Here is a 17483-nt window from a genome sequence, read left to right as displayed (position 1 = left end):
AGGCACCAGCAATGTTAAGTGCTCGCACCTGCAAAACTAACCATGCAGATGGGACCTCATTAAATGCACCCGCATTACTTCCAGGTCTGCTGATGACCCGGATATTCTACAAACATGGATGATGACCACTGCTGGCTGAATACCGACTCAAATGTTGCTATGTTAAATGACCAAAAGCCATTTCCCCAGATACAGGGGCTGTCTGAAAATCGCTCACTCTTTACATGACTGAAAGTAATCACAGTGTTCCACAGAAAGCCTTCTTTCAGCTGCGTTAGGAGGAGACATTGTCGGGGAAAAAATAACATGCTTACATCAGATTTTCAAATAGATGAATCTTATTAACAATAGGAAAATGGTCTGTGAAAAGAGCAGGTGCAAATGTCTGTGGATACTTTGTCCTGGAGAAACTTTCAAAATGAAGTACTTATGTACTTTTACTTTCAAGTCCATCAGTAAAATGTAGCACTAGGTAGGTAATTTGATATATATTTGCCCCTGAATGCTCTTGAAGGAAATGTTAAGAGCTCAGTGTAAAACTTCAGCTCCTCTACTCACCAGAAAGGCAAAACTCTTGTTGGATGTAATAAGATAAACGATTGTTCATAAGTAATGGACTAGAACATGAAATACAAGAAGCTTCCATCTGTTTCTCCTAATAAGGGCCTGATTCACCTAAAGTTTTGTTTTTCCATTTTGTGTCTATGAGAACAAAAAAGGCTGAATTGGTGCAAGCCCTTTGTCATTTCAGTTACTTCGGAGCAGCCATTCTGTCTCCAGGTTTCCAAAAATTTAGGACCTGATTTTCAAATGGAGTGGCCACCGTTTAAATTTAAGTATTGGTTCCAGCGCTTGACTCAGATTTAAAGATAAGAGCAGCACAGTATCAACCAGCGGCCAAAGATATAGATAACTTTATTGAGAAAGCAACCTCCAACAGTTGTGTGAACCTAAATTGTCCAAACATTTAGATGTCACAATAATTGCCCGTCAAGTTTTGGCATATACAATGGCTGCATCAGGTGCAAATGAAATGTCACTTAATCTAACAAGTATATTCAGTGGCATTATCCATTTAAGGAGCACCACTGAAGAGGTGTATAGGCCGTGACCATACCAATGACTATTCAGTAGGCCTAAATTAAATGGATAACGTATGAGTTTAGTGCCTGAATATCACTATTAAAAAGATAATTGTCTGCTCCACATTTGTTCCTCCCAAAGCTGACAGGGAAATATTTGAATAACTACCACTGTTTTCCCAGATACTTCCTTCGCCACCACTACGCATGAATATTAAGTGGCACTGTATTGCCAGTGCTACAGACTATCCTTACAGACCGTCTTGGCACTATTCGGATAATATCAGGTCAGAGGGGGACATTATCTGGTTAGCGGTGATATTCAACCCACTATACTGATAAATAAGGACCAGATTCTATATATCACGCCTGAAAAAAATCTGCGGCAACCCCCCCCCCCCCACTCCTAGGCGTATTCTATAAAGTAAGTCTAAAATTAGGTGTACTTTAAAGAAAATGCCTACATTTTCACGTGGTTCATGAAATACGCAAAGTGCCCCTCTTCACGACTAAATTTAGTTCTGGGCAATTAGGCAAAGTAAAACTTGGTGTAAATGCCGACGCCCGCATTAGATGCAGCCGGGTGTATTCTATAACAACGCGCATAGATTTTAGAAACACCCATGACACACCCATTCTATGCCCATGGCCACACCCCCTTTTCAACTATGTGACTCTGAATTTACGCACATCACGTGATAGAATACGCTTAGACAGTTGTACGCGTAAATTCTAACTAATGCTGGTGTCAATAATTGCCTGTTAACTGGCAATTATTGGTGCTGATTGGTTTAACTAATTAGGTTGTGTGCACAAATCTAGAATACGACCAGATCTGCGCGCATAACTTAAGTCGCACTTTATAGAATCCATGGTAAATGGGTAAAGATAGGTCAGAAAAAGTGCTATCCTAACCTCACCCAGGGGGTATTTTACTAAAGTGCACTAGCTAAAAATCAGCTGGCACTAAATGCTGAGACACCGATTATATTCCTATGGGTGTCTCAGTGTTTAGCACCAACTGATTTTTAGCGCGAGCTAAAAACGCTAGCGCAGCTTAGTAGATGACCCCTCCCCAGTTAGCTATCTGGTCCATGGCTTGAATATTGCCTTTCTATGCATAGACACTGGCACTTAATATGTATATTTTATTTAGCGGCAGCAACCGGCATTTAAAATCAACATTGATTATGGTGGCTGAATATTGTCCTGTGACTGTTTAGTGAGTGAAATGGCCAGATTTTATTCATATAGGGATCCTTGTACCAAGCTGCAGGAAAAAGGGCTGTTTTTCCCGTGAGCCAGGGCTTTTTTAGCACAGTGGGTACAAAAGCCCCCAGACTGAGGGGGAGACATGATAGAGGTATATAAAATAATGAGTGGAGTGGAACAGGTGGATGTGAAGCGTCTGTTCACGCTTTCCAAAAATACTAGGACTAGGGGGCATGCAATGAAACTACAGTGTAGTAAATTTAAAACAAAAAGGAGAAAATTTTTCTTCACCCAACGCATAATTAAACTCTGGAATTCGTTGCTGGAGAATGTGGTGAAGGCGGTTAGCCTGGCAGAGTTTAAAAGGGGGTTGGACGGTTTCCTAAAGGACAAGTCCACAGACCGCTACTAAATGGACTTGGGAAAAATCCACAATTTCGGGAATAACTTGTATAAAATGTTTGTACGTTTGGGTAGCTTGCCAGGTGCCCTTGACCTGGATTGGCCGCTGTTGGGGACAGGATGCTGGGCTCGATGGACCTTTGGTCTTTTCCCAGTATGGCATTACTTATGTACTTATGACACACATGGCCATGCGGTAGGGAGCCCTTACCGCCACCCACTGAGGTGGCAATAAGGGCTCCTGCAGTAACCCGTCGGTAACTGGGCAGTGCACCGTGATGCCAAATTACCACCGGGTTATCACCAAGCAAGCCATTTCCGGAGTTTTTCTTTATCCCATGAAAATGGCGCATGCTCAGGGCAGGACTACCACCGGTGGTTGCGTTGGGCCGGCTGTAGTCACAGAAGAGCGACTGGTGAGACCTCATTGGGCTTATCACTGCTCTGTAAAAGGGCCCCACAAAAACGGCTGAAATTATACATAGACAAGTAAGTTATGCCTTCACTGCCTGCTCACGCATTGCTCACTTTGAACAGTAGTTCCTGTTAACTGAATTCCTAGTGGCGCTTAAAATTGCGCATGCGCCCAATTCACACATGCAGTTTAACTGAGTAACAAGCCTATTAGTGCCAAAAATTGGGTGCTATCAATTATTGGCGCTAATTGGCAACAATTTGGATTTACATGCAAATCTTGCTAGGTGCTATTCTATACAGAGGCGCATGTAACTCTGTTAACGTGTAACTCAGAAGGGGGTGTGTCCATGGGAGCGACATGGGTGGGTCAGAGGCGTTCACTAAAGATGCGCACATTGTTATAGAATTTGGGTGATCCGCATGGGGATTTACACCAGGCGGGCATAGATCCCGGCGCTAAGCATTAATCTCTTAACGGCACCCAACTCAGAGTGCTGTCTATAAAATAGTGCACGGCATGCATTTTTTTCAGTGACGAAATTTGGGTGCCATTTACTAAATGTAGTCTAATATGTGCAATGGCGTTAACCACTTTTCTGAAAATATTTTCCAGGTCTACATTATTAAAGTGGAAGTTCTTTTCTTTACCTCTGGAGCAATGTAATCGGGAGTCCCACAAAATGTGGAGGTTGTGCTTCCTTGAAAGATGCCCTCTTTACACATTCCAAAATCTGCCAGCTTGCAATGGCCTTCTTGATCCAACAAAACGTTATCAAGCTTTAAATCTCTGCAGCAAAGAGAGAGACATTCTTAAGATTCTAAGATCAACATTCTGTGACAATCCCACTTGCACCCCAGAATTTACCAGAGAACATGCATTACTGGCATGTATTTATTAACTGTACACTGTAGTACACAAAAGGTATTCATATGAATATAAACAATCAGTTTGATCATTAAGCAAATATTAAATACAGTAAAGAATTCAAATTAGTTTCAAAATAAATAAACCTGGCTTTGAAGCACTGGCAAAGGACTATTATATTCAAGGTATTTATATCTCGCTAATACCAATGTAGAGTCTTAAACAGGTTACATAAGTTCAAAAACACTCAATTAAAATCAAGGAGGACCTACAAAGTTATTCATTCAAATACTTACTACAAAGATAGGCCTTCAATCCTTTGCAGAATTGTAAATAGCCCCAAACCACCCAAATTTGTACAGGTATTCAATTCCACAATTTAGTAGCTTTAAAAGTAAAAGAGCCATTAGGAAATCTCTTATAGCGAACTTTTTTAAAAGATGGAAATCCTAACAATAAAATAGAATGAAAGCAGGAATTCACTTGAAGAGCTGGATAAGCTATCAACTGTGGAAGAAGCGAGGAACAATTCCCCTGTAGTATGCTAAATACAATACAAGCAATCTTTATGTGTGCAGAGACTGGTAACCAAACTTCTAAGCAAAGGTGTCACGTGCTCATAGTGAGAACAGCCATAGATATAAATTTTGGCTGCAGTATTTTGTAATAACTGCAACCTTTCAACTAATCTTAAACCTAATCCAACACATAGAACACTACAATAATCCAGCTGAGGTAGTATAATAGCCTGAACCAACATACGGAAACGTTCAGTAAAAAACAGAGATCTTATTGTCCTCAATTGTCGTAATTTAAAGAATAACTTCTTACTCAAAAGGTTTATCTGTGGATCCACTGTCAATGGAATATCCAGAATAATACCCAAACCCCTGGAGGATTTTTCAAACTGTAACTGTTCTTCTCAGACTATAGTCATATTACAAGGGAACAAAGTTGACATCATTGCAAAAATATAACAATTTAGTCTTAGCTGCATTAAGCTTTAAGAAATGCTGACTAGCCCAAGATTGAATCAAGGCTATACAATTAGAAATAAGTCTGTAATTTTGGAAAATCTAATGTTACTGGAATTAAAACAAATATGTCATCTGTGTATGAACAACCACAGTAACCTGACGACTCCAAAACTGAACTCAATGAGCTCATGACATTGGAGATAGTGGTGAACCATGGGGAACACCAAAGTCCAAGCGCCACATAAATGAGAAAATATTATTCTTTTTGACACAGTAAGATCTATTTCTTAGAAACCTTCTATCTATTTATAAACAGCTCCAGATAACCCAACTCAACCTATACATCAGAATATCATGATCAACTGTGTCAAACGCTCCAGAAATATCAAACTGCTGCAAAACAGAATGAACCCCCCAGGCTAAGAAATTCTCAACCTTTGGAAACCAAAAATAATAATGATACTGTACTGTGCATTATCCTAAAACCAAATTGAAAACTATGGGGGTCTTTTACTAAGCAGCGGTAAGTCCAATGCGGGCTTACCGCTCGCTAAACAGGAAGTACTGTTGGGCTACCACAGCAGCCCGGCGGTAGTTCCCATCCCCAGCATGCACCATTTCTGGCACTACAAAAATATTTTTATTTTTGTAGCACCGGTGGTAATCGGGCAGTGCCTTAGCGTGGGAGTCCTTACTGCCACCTCAATAGGTGGCGGTAAATGCTCCTCCCCAGAAATGGCCGAACGGCAAGTGCTTCACTTGCCACATGGCCATTTCTTTAAAAAAACAAACAAAGAAACAGCTTTTACCCGCTGCTGTAAGAGGGGGGTCTCAGAAAACATCAAAAACATGCGTGGATGCCAGCGCAGGCCCCCTTTTGCCGCAGCTTAGTAAAGGACCCCTATGTCAATAATGAAAAGACTCCAAATATGTTATAATTTGCATTGCAACTATTGACTCCATAACTTTTGCCATCCACAGAACGTTGGCTACTGGTCAACAATTAGAAACAACTGATAAGTCGGCACCTTGAGATTTCAGAATTGGGTTTAATATAATTTGCCCCAATTCTGGATGAAATAACCCATCCTTTAGTAAAGTATTAACCAAAATTGTAAGCCATTCTATTAATTCTGATGGAATATCCTTCAATAAAAAAGGGCAGATATCAAATAGACTTGATTTATGTTGTCCAAAACCAAATACCCAGTTGCAAGAGCTGCAACCAAAGGGGCTGGAAGAAATAAACACCCCCCCCCAAAACAAAAACATGCAAAGCACTCTGAAGGGTGTGCACGTAGCTCAGATGGGGGCCCACTGTGATATGTTGGAGATGTTTAGTTTCCTAGGCAGTTTCTTGAGAGCTCTAATTGGTGGGGAATTTTCTTGGGGCAATTTCTCCAAATGAGTTAGTTATGTGCACACCATGACAGGAATGACCCTCACTCCTAAGCCAAGCTATGTGGAGTATGATCTCAGTCTCTTATATTTACTGCTAACGCTCGCCATAGTACTTGTACTGTGCCAAAGAGAGCTCTTTTTCTGGAGTTCATAAGATATAACATATATAGGCAACTTATCCAGGTGCACTTAGAAGTTCTTTTTGATCAAACATGTGGCACCTAAAACGATGGGAAATCTTTCTGTATCTCTACCATATTTTCTTGGTTTCAGATTGCATTTCTTGGTACTTGAGGATCTTCCCTCTCTCCACTGAGTAATCGCTTGGGATCGACACCTCTATAATCAATGCCGTTCTGGTGTTTCTCTGTTACCACTATATCCAGTTTTCTGGCCTCCAGTTTTTTCAGTTGATATGGGAATGTCCCAGGTGATCATAACCTCTTCGTTTTCCACAGTGCTCTTAGGGTCATGATCCTAATGCTTTCCCGGTACATTGATGTTGTAATGCTTACAGATTTTTCCTGTGGTAGTCCCTCTGGCTTCAGGTGGATGTTGGGATTTGACTCTATACCCAGAGGAGCCTTTTTGCTACAGAGTAGGCAAATATCTTTCTCTTTTGGTTGAAGCTCAGTAGCAGTTCAGCTCTGCTTGATGGTTTGGAAATAATCTTGCTGGCTGGATTGCTGCAGCCCAGCTCCACCACCTCCAGTCTCTTTCTTGGTTCTCTCTCAATTCCCTGCTTCCAACAGAAAACACTCCAGTTGCATCAGAAATCTCCAATGTTCAAAACAGCTTGTGGAAGTTAACTCACTCACTGCTGGTAGGGACTAAGTGAGCCTAGCAGTTTCCTGTAAGTTTCACTAGTTTGACTTAAGGAAACCACTCCATGTCTTGCATTTAGCTTTATGTTTGTTTGCTAGAGTACCAAGACAGGCAGCACTGTCCCCATCTCTGGATTTTACTCCAACCAAGGAGGGAAAACTCCAGATACTGTACGGATTATTACTCAGTTCTTTGTAAGCTCAAGGATACTGGAATCTCTTTATAATACTATACCTGTTGGTCTGCCCATTGCTTGAAGATCCACTCTGCACAGATCTTGCTAAGGTTAGTTTAATAAGTGAAAAGAAGATTTGTGGCTGGACACAAGAAGATTCAAATGAAAGACACCAGAAAAAATGATATCAGGGAATATGACTATTTAAATGTCAGGCACGTTCCCATTTGTCTTTCACAGGATAGAAAGGATATTAAGAATGAAGGTGGGGCACTTTAGAAATCCACATTTATGTACAGTATGGTTCCAAATTATTTTCAATTTAACATGAAATACTATGATTGCAATTAATCTAGAACTCCAGAATGACAGCATTGTCCCTTTCAGTAAGTCATGAGTATGTGACATTTCTCCTCTGCAAGCTGACTGGTGCTTTGTATTCTGCTTTTCTGCTATTTTGGTCTGTGGTCACTGGCACTTGCTTAGTTCTGCAGCATATCCAGAGCTGATGGTCCAAGAATCAGAGACAACATGGAGAAAATGACAAATTTTTCTTGGCCCTATCTTTCTGGAAGCACAAAAGTATCTTCTCTCAGCCCTCAACAACTACAATTGCAGAAAGGTTTATTCACGCTACACCAGCCCTGCCAGTTCTTTTCCTCTGCTAGAAGCTGCATCCATCAGTTTCTGCTTAGCCTTTCACTTTTGGCCTTTAAGTGCTCTTTTCTACCATCTGAATTTTTTCACGTGGAAAGCAATGGGAGTTTACTTAATTTGAAAGCAGATTTCCATTTCAGCATCCGGTGCCAAGGAATGTGTTACAGCTATTGCACAGTTTAGGAAATTTCCATCTCAGGTTGTCCAAAATAACTTTTTACGGGCACTGTGTAATTTTTGCAGTGCTGAAGTATCACAGAGGCGGCAACTGGCAAAGGATATTTACAGGGACTACATACATGTTTACCAAAGTACAATGTTTGTTCATTTTAGTTTTCAACAATTTTTTTATAGTTGTATATCACAAATGACAAGGGAAAAAAAAACGTTTTTGCTCCAATACAACTTAGCCAACAATATAGACAATTCAATAAAATAACATTAATTTTTAATAAGTGAAACCCCACCACCACCCCATCCGTAACACATCCCCCCAAGAGAAAAACTAAATCCCCGAACCCCTGACCCCCTACCACCTCTCCCCTCCCTTACCCCCCCTTCTTGTCCCACTAGGCTTGTGCTCTGTTAGCCCAGAAGGACTCCCCCAAGGAAGCTTAAAGGTTTAAAGACTTCAACAGATCCATGTATAGCACGATGTTATATAGTACTAAGAAGAAGACTTCGCCCCTGAGGACTCAACACTTGCAAATAAGGACTCCATGTCTGTGTAAAGCGTAATAAACGCTTTGGGGACCCCTTCACCTCCCTTGCCTCTCAAGATACCAGCATATGCACCGGATTCCTCCAGTGCCAGAAAGTCGGTGGCTCCTGCACTGTCCAATATTGCAGAATGCTCTTCCGGGCCACCAAGTTTAGTTTGCAGCATAGGAGGCGAGCCCCCCTGGACAAAAAAAATGGAAGGCTAAGGGCGTATCTAGCACAAAATGGTCCCAAGTCCCTGGTGGATCCCTTCCAAATATTTTCATCATAAACCTCCTAACACGCTCCCAAAAGAGCTGTATACCTGGGCAATCCCAGAATGCATGGTAAAATGAATGAGGTTGATGTCCACATTTTACACAGGCACTATTCTCCTGAGTGCCCCGCATGAGCCAACTGTTGTCTAGTCATATAAGCCCGCATATCCACTCTATAACCACATTCCTGTAGCCTCTCGTCTATCGTTAGGTTTGGAATGCTCCTCAGTGTAACCACAACTGTTACTAATTTCACCATAGACATGTTTGTTCATTTTAAGGTCAGTTTTCAAAGGATTTAGAGGTTGATATTTAGCATGGTTTATTCTGGTGAGAGGCTCCTTGACTGCTTCAACCATGCTGAGCAGGCTGGCCACCAATATTCAGTGGCACTTAACCGGGCAGTGCTGGCAGTTCATGGGTGGAGCTGGCATTTATCTAGTGGAGATATTTAGGGTGCTAACCAGTTAAGTTACCGCGTTAACTCTGCTCTGCTGCCACATGTCCTTCTTTTTGCTTTGTCCCGCCTCCTCCTTTGTGAAGTACTGCCTGTTTCTGCATAGGCGGGAGGGGACGTGAAAAGCTAAAGAAATAGATTGAGATATATGTGAACAAGCTTTATTGAATCTTGACTGGATACCAAGAAGTTTCATACTGGATGTTCATATGGTTCCAGGTTAAATATTGTGAGTTTTCCCTTTAATTTAGTACATCTAGATGTTAGCACATATGTGCCTAAATGATAGAATTCTAGAATTTATGCACATATTTGCGTGCTCTGCCAATGCTCTGCCCATGCACAACTGGCAAAGTACACCCTCAAAACACTGGTCAGTAGAAGAGGCCACTTACCCACCTAAATTTAACCACTATTTGTTAGCTTGCTAAGTTGTGAGGAGACACCCTGCATCAGCCTCATTTTACAAAAGGTCACCTAAGATGGAAGTGCCAGAAGGCGCTTATTTTGCACTTATTTTACTAAGACACATTAGGGCCCTCTTACTAAGGTGCAGGAGGGCTATCGCTCAGGTAGCGTGCGCCAAATCGGCACTACCGCTGGGCTAGTGCATGCGCCCAGTGGTGATTCTGAGTTTGGCAAATGCCGAATCCCACGGTATTTTCTACCATGGGGGGAGGGGGTGTGTGTTCCCGGTGGTAATCAGCAGTTGGCATGCACTGCATTGTTACCGTGTAGGTGGAGCGTGAGCCCTTACTGCTAGGTCAATGGGTGGTGGTAAGAGCTTAGACCATAAATAGGCGTGCACTAGTTTTCATTTCAGCACACACTCATTTCCTACTACTACTATAAATCACTTCTATAGCGCTACCAGTCGTACGCAGCGCTTTACAATTGAACATGAAGACAGTCCCTGCTCAAAAGAGCTTACAATCTAAATCAGGACAAACAGGACCAAAAAGGAGAAGGGAAGGACAGACAGAAGGACACATAAGGATAAGATAAAAGTTACAAGTCAGGAGTCGAAAGCAGCATCAAACAGGTAGGCCTTTAGCCCGGATTTGAAGGCAGCCTGGGATGGAGCTAGACGTAATGGCTCAGGAAGTCTATTCCAGACATAAGGTGTGGCGAGATAGAAGGAGCGGAGTCTGGAGTTAGCAATTTCCCTGCTCATTAAAAAAAAGCCCTTTTCCCCCAGCCACGGTAAAGAAAAAATAGCCCAGTGCGCGCCCAAAACACGCACCCACACTACAGCAAGCCACTTTTTACCCCGGCTTAGTAAACGGACCCCATTGGTACCTATATCTATAAAATACTAGCAAAAAGCAACGGAAATCATAGCTAAACTGAAGTTGTGGACATTTAAACAAGCTTAAATAGCGATTCCGCTCACGTTCTACCCAAACCCTGCCCTGAACATGCTATAGCCGCCTAATTTATTTATTTATTGCATTTTTATCCAACATTTTCCCACCAATTGGAAAAGTACATTAGTTGTTTTACGTAGGCGGTAATTTTTTTTTTAATTTATAAGAATTCAAATTTACAAGCAATAAAATAACTTGCCAGAAATACAGAGAAAGTAATACACAAGGATTATTTCAATCAGGTAATTCTATACTTTTCCTTAGACCACAAAATAGGGAGAGTGAAACAAGACAAGGAGATCAATTAAACAACAGTAAACAGAAAAAACGTGGTATTAACCTGATTATCCCCAGTTATTATTTATCTGAATCATTATTCCACATTGATCATCTGGTTGGCTTCTTCAAACCCAAAACGGTGTATATTCAACTTATTTTGTTGGAAACATACTTATTGTCCAATATTAGTAAAAATAATACACCTAATTTCATTTTTTTCTCTTTTAAAACCAGAAATTATTTAACAATGCGAACACTTGAGTCTCTAACCCAATTCCCACTGATTAAGGTAATCCCAGTTTCACAGGCTTCACTCCTTTTGAATTAATATTACTAAGTAATAATTTATATTACTAAGAGGAATCATTACAAAGGAAAATAACAACATTTTCAGGAAATATTTCTGAAGAAATCTTTAGGAGTCATAACCGGAACTCTGGGAAAACAACAATCTCAATATTAATCATCTGTAATAATATTCATTTTTTTTAAATTTCTGGTCTATTATCATTTTAAAAATCTTTACCCTTTCCTACTCCTGTAGAACTTCATTTGTTGTACAATTTTTCTTTCTCAAAGGGTTTGATTAGGTTAAGGCAGTGATTTTTTAAGTGGTACTTTAAAATGTGTAAAATAGAATTTATGTCTGAAAATGCTCTTCTACAATTACTCATGAGCCTAATAGTCAGCTGGCATCGGGCAGCGTGTTTGCTGTCCGCCGCCAGCATTAAACTTGGATATTCAATGCCAGGCCATATCCAGCAACCGGAACTGAATATCTGGGTTTATTTTGCCCGCTAAAACGTTAACTGGCTATGCTGATATTCAGCTCTAACTGGTTAACTTTTTAGCGGTCAAAGATAGGCCTACTATTTAAGTGGCCTACTTTCACCACTCAACATAGATGGTTTGGTGCTTATCTGCGCCTAACCGGCTATGTTGCACGATATAGTCAGTTAGCAGCTACCCACTAACTGGGATATTCAGCAGGAGAGAACCGGTTATCTCCTGCTGAATATCTGCAGTTGGGTGCTTAAACACTATTTAACTGGCCAGGAGCTGTTCCTGGCCGGTTAAATAAATTTGAAACAGTGATCCTGTGGTGGTCAGCATTTTTTTTTTAAATTATAAATGCTGCACACACACACAGACACAAAAAAAATATTCTGAAATTCTGCAGCAGTACATAAGTATTGCCATACTGGGACAGACTGAAAGTCCATCAAGCCCAGCATCCTGTTTCCAACAGTGGCCAATCCAGGTTACAAGTACCTGGCATGATCCCAAAATAGTACAATGCATTTTATGCTGCTTATCCTAGAAATAAGCAGTGGATTTTCCCCAAGTCTATTTTAATAATAGCTTATGGACTTTTATTTTAGGAAGCTATCCAAACCCTTTTGAAACCCCGCTAAACTAACTGCTTTTACTACATTTTCTGGCAACAAATTCCAGAGTTTAATTAAACGTTGAGTGAAGAAATATTTTCTCTGATTCATCTTAAATGTACTACTTTGTAGCTTCATTACATGCCCCCTAGTCCTGGTATTTTTGGAAAGAGTAAACAAGTGATTCACGTCTACCTGTTCCACTCCACTCATTATTTTATAGACCTCTATCATATCTCCCCTCAGCCTTCTTTTCTCCAAGCTGAAGAGCCCTAGCTGCTTTAGCCTTTTCTCACAGGGAAATCATCCCATCCCCTTTATCATTTCGTTGCCCTTCTCTATACCATTTCTAATTCCATTATATCTTTTTTGAGATGCAGTGACCAGAATTGCACACAATATTCGAGGTGTGGTCGCAACATTACTGAATATTATATCTTGTCCTGATCTCATTATGTTATGTTCTATCTATTTATCCACTTCCAATCGTACATGATATTCTTCTGCACCTTATCTGTAACAATATTCTGAAATTCTTATTCCATTAATGTGATTGTTGTTGTAAAACATTGTAAGCCACATTGAGCCTGCAAATAGGTGGGAAATGTGGGATACAAATGCAGCAAATAATAATAATAATAATAATGCATAGTAACATAGTAGATGACTGCAGAAAAAGACCTGCACGGTCCATCCAGTCTGCCCAACAAGATAAACTCACATGTGCCATTTTTGTGTATACCTTACCTTGATTTGTACATGTCTTTTTCAGGGCACAGACTGTATAAGTCTGCCCAGCACTATCCCCGCTCCCCAACCACCCGCCCCGCCTCCCACCACCGGCTCTGGCATAGACCGTATAAGTCTGCCCAGCACTATCCCCCCCTCCCAACCACCAGCCCTGCCTCCCACCACCGGCTAAGCTTCTGGATATCCCTTCCTTCTGAGCAGGATTCCTTTATGTTTATCCCACGCATGTTTGAATTCCGTTACTGTTTTCCTCTCCACCACCTCCCGCGGGAGGGCATTCGAAGCATCCACCACTCTCTCCGTGAAAAAATACTTCCTGACATTTTTCTTGAGTCTGCCCCCCTTCAATCTCATTTCATGTCCTCTAGTTCTACCGCCTTCCCATCTCCGGAAAAGGTTCGTTTGCAGATTAATACCTTTCAAATATTTGAACATCTGTATCATATCACCCCTGTTTCTCCTTTCCTCCAGGGTATACATGTTCAGGTCAACAAGTCTCTCCTCATATGTCTTGCAACGCAAATCCCACACCATTCTCGTAGCTTGTCTTTGCACCGCTTTGATTTTTTAACATCCTTCGCAAGATACGGCCTCCAAAACTGAACATAATACTCCAGGTGGGGCCTCACCAACGTCTTATACAGGGGTATTAAAACCTCTTTTCTTCTGCTGGTCACACCTCTCTCTATACAGCCTAGCAATCTTCTAGCTACGGCCACCGCCTTGTCACACTGTTTCGTCGCCTTCAGGTCCTCAGATACTATCACCCCAAGATCCCTCTCCCCGTCCGTACCTATCAGACTCTCACCGCCTAACACATACGTCTCCCGTGGATTTCTACTCCTTAAGTGCATCACTTTGCATTTCTTCATATTTAATTTTAATTGCCAAACGTTAGACCATTCTTCTAGCTTCCGCAGATCTTTTTTCATGCTTTCCGCTCCCTCCGGGGTGTCCACTCGGTTGCAAATCTTGGTGTCATCCGCAAAAAGGCAAACTTTACCTTGTAAGCCTTCAGCAATGTCACTCAAACATATATTGAATAGAATCGGCCCCAGCACCGAACCCTGAGGCACTCCACTACTCACCTGGAGCGATACAAAGGCATTATAACGTCCTCATTTTTGTTTTCCATTCCTTTCCTAATAATACCTAGCCACCGCCGCACACTGAGCAGAGGGTTTCAAAGTATCATCAACGATAACATCTAGATCCTTTTCCTGGTCAGTGACTCCTAATGTGGAACCTTGATTACGTAGCTATAATTCGGGTTCCTCTTTTCCACATGCTCACATTAAACGTATCCAGAAAGTGTCTGCTGCTGAACATCCAGACTGAGCAGCGAAGTCTGTCAGGATATTCAGTGGCACTATCTGGATAAGATTGCTGAATATCTGTCTCAGTGGCATCTATCTGGGTAGCAGGTGATCCTATCTGCATAAATGCTTTTAAATATCGTTCCCAATAATGATAATTAATGTTCTTTCTCCACAGCTTTGAACAATGCAGGCAGAAACCGAAGGGAACAGAAAACTAATTTTGTTCCTCAGCTTCCAGCGTCGATCACACTTTCATGGTACCTTCTGACATGCTCTGAGCAATCAGAGAAGCTAAGCCCATCACCACATAGCATTTCAATGGGAGTTATGCAATAAATCCCACGGCAAAAAAATGTTTACTGAGTGCCTGGGTGAAATGTTTAACATGTGACTTAATATGCTATGCAAAAATGTTATTGAAGTCAAGATTAAACTTGACCTCAGCATTAACATGATGAAAGTTTATTGACCACATTAGCTATGACCTGAAATCCTCTGTTTTAACCAACTCTTTCACTTTGGGCTGGATATCATGTCAAATTTTCTCTCCCCACAGAACCACGGTGAAGAGAAAGTGTCCCCTCTGATCATCAGTAACACCCTGATAGGAAGCAACAATCCCCAAAAGGCAACATTCCTACAATGGCAAAAGAACCACCTATGGAGAAACATCCATTACCATTCCCGAGGGGCTTCACAGGAGGGATGTAAGAACCCTCTTGCCTGAACTACTGCCAGCAGCAAATGACGGAGGCAAAACAGTTCTGATGCCTCTCCTACACAAGAAGATCTAGCCCCTCGGTCTTAAGTGGTAAGGCAAGTTTCTTGAACAGTTTGTAATGAATTCACAGGATGATGACTATGGAAAGAGGCCTACCTAAGCAGCAGGAGGACAGGGGAGAGGGATGCAGGTTTTTAGGAGGGAATTATTAACAATTGGAGACGGTGGTTGGGTGGGTAGTGCTCAGGTAGGTTGGGCAGGATGCTCCCTGTCTTCATCATGGTGCATGTGGGGGGGGGGGGGGGGGGGGGTTAAGGAAATCTCCTATGTTATTTGATTCAAACTAAAAGGGTCAGTTAGCACTTACTAGTTCAGTTCTGCAGCATGCATGGTAAAAATTTTGCACCCACGATAAGGCAGCACAAGCTAATTCAGGCTGCATGGTAAAAATTTAGCACCTGCAAGAAGGCAGGTGTTACATTTTTGCATAACAAGGCCATGTTCAGTAGCAAGTGGAAGGCTGCAAACCAGAGATGTGCTCTCATTTCAAATGAAATAAGGACACAAAAGAAAGGCATTCACCTATTCTTTTATTTTACTTCATTTTCAAGCCCTTTTTGCCTTCAAATTAAAACAGCTCCCCAGGCTTTCTCCCATCTCCTAAATCCTCTCAAGACACCCCCAGCTTACTCTATACTCGGGGGGGGGGGGGGGGGGGGTTCATGGAGAAGGAGCTGTCCCTGGTACCCCACTATTTCTGTTTGTGAACATGGCACAGGCCTCCAGTCAGCTGGCACTATTTTGGAATGCAGCACTAGTGAGATAGAAGTGATTATAGATCATTATTTCCCTATGAAGATCCCAGGCATCACGGGTAATCTAGGGGTGTCTTGGAGAAGGGGGTGGGAGAAAGCCTTTGGGGCCTTTATAAAATTTAAAAAAATAAATAAAACGAAACAAAAAGGAAAATAAATTAAAACCTAAATGAATCCACCCCCCCCCCCCCCCCCCCCGTGAATCAGAAGAGTAATTTAAAAACAAAATCCTCCCTGAAACACTTCTACTGCACAATACACTAATCACTGTTGGTTTGACAAAGCCTCATTTACATAAGGTTCTCTCAATTAAGTGCAGGTGTGCTCCCACTTTAAAATGTGTTGGGAAAGCATCTTATTGTGTACGTTAAGGTCTTACTGCATAGTGCGATATTTTTATTGTATGATAATGGCCTCTATGTGTATGCTAAATTACACTGCATAGAATCTCTGTCTTCTATACACTAGATTGCTCGTTCCAAGGAATCCTTACAATAAGGTGCAGTAACAAATTAGTGTGTTAGGTGCCATGAAGTTCCTAAGTATATAATGGGCTGTGCTTTTAGAGCTCCTCTTGTTTTTCTTCTGAAACCTCTTTCTAATAGGTAAATGGAAGAGTAAAAGCCAGATTTTCTCCGCTGCTTCGCTTCTTTCCTCATTGCTGGTTTGACGGATGGCCACTTGGTTTGCTTGTTGCAGCCTGCTGTATGTGCTCCACAGCTGGCAACGGGAGATGTGATGGGGAGTATTTGTTCCTCCCTGAATGGTGAAAAATCTGAGTCTAGAGCAGCAGACTTGACAGGACCAGCCTGGACAGCTAACTTAGGCAGGGTCCTTCCTGGGCTTGGCACAGTTGGAAGGTATCAGTACTGCGTCCAGAGTGGGGGATGGAGATGTTTGTTTGATGCTATTGGAAGATCTGTCCCAGCCCAGATGATCCTATGAAGTTAGACAACCAGAGCAGAGAGAGGTGTTGTTGAACGCTGCAGAAGGAGATGTGAAGAGGATGGACTTACCCACGAATTTCATTACTCTCCAGAAGCTGACCCAGTAAATTAGAACATTTTTCAACCAATTCTTGTTAGACCTAAAACTTTCTCTTTAAAGAATATCTGTAAGGCTCTTGCATTATGGAAAAAGTCACTATCCGTCCAGAACACACTGTTTTTGCAACAAATTTCTACTGTAAATGGTACTTCGCAGGAAAAATAATTGGTTCTGGTTGATGTGTGTGGGCAACTTGAAAGTTAAAGATCAGCAAAATTTTATAAGAACATACCCTGAATATTAGGAGGAAAGTTGAAAATTTGGGAAATGCCCAGAGAAGATGTAGTCAAATTCCTCTGGCAGTGATTCATATGACTCATAAAAACAGAGGGGTGAAATTCAGCGAGTGG

At 41.6% G+C, this 17483-nt stretch overlaps 1 protein-coding gene and 1 long non-coding RNA gene across 3 annotated transcripts in view; one reads left to right on the top strand and one right to left on the bottom strand.

Moving 5' to 3' along the window:
• PRKCH (protein kinase C eta) overlaps positions 1 to 17483 on the bottom strand; it is a 232794-nt gene that overhangs the window by 31906 nt on the left and 183405 nt on the right. For both annotated transcript variants that reach the window (XM_030214443.1, XM_030214444.1), the window contains exon 11: positions 3762 to 3900. In XM_030214443.1, coding sequence (XP_030070303.1) covers positions 3762 to 3900 — 139 coding nt within the window. The remainder of the gene's footprint in view (positions 1 to 3761; positions 3901 to 17483) is intronic.
• LOC115477520 lies at positions 7371 to 16870 on the top strand. Its single transcript, XR_003943343.1, has 3 exons — positions 7371 to 7466; positions 15107 to 15361; positions 16692 to 16870. It is a non-coding gene; the product is annotated as an uncharacterized LOC115477520 (long non-coding RNA).

The sequence above is a fragment of the Microcaecilia unicolor genome, chromosome 9 (assembly GCF_901765095.1).
Source record: "Microcaecilia unicolor chromosome 9, aMicUni1.1, whole genome shotgun sequence".
NCBI lineage: Eukaryota > Metazoa > Chordata > Amphibia > Gymnophiona > Siphonopidae > Microcaecilia > Microcaecilia unicolor.
Note: the sequence above shows the minus strand (reverse complement) of the source record. Positions and strands in the feature narration are given on the sequence as shown.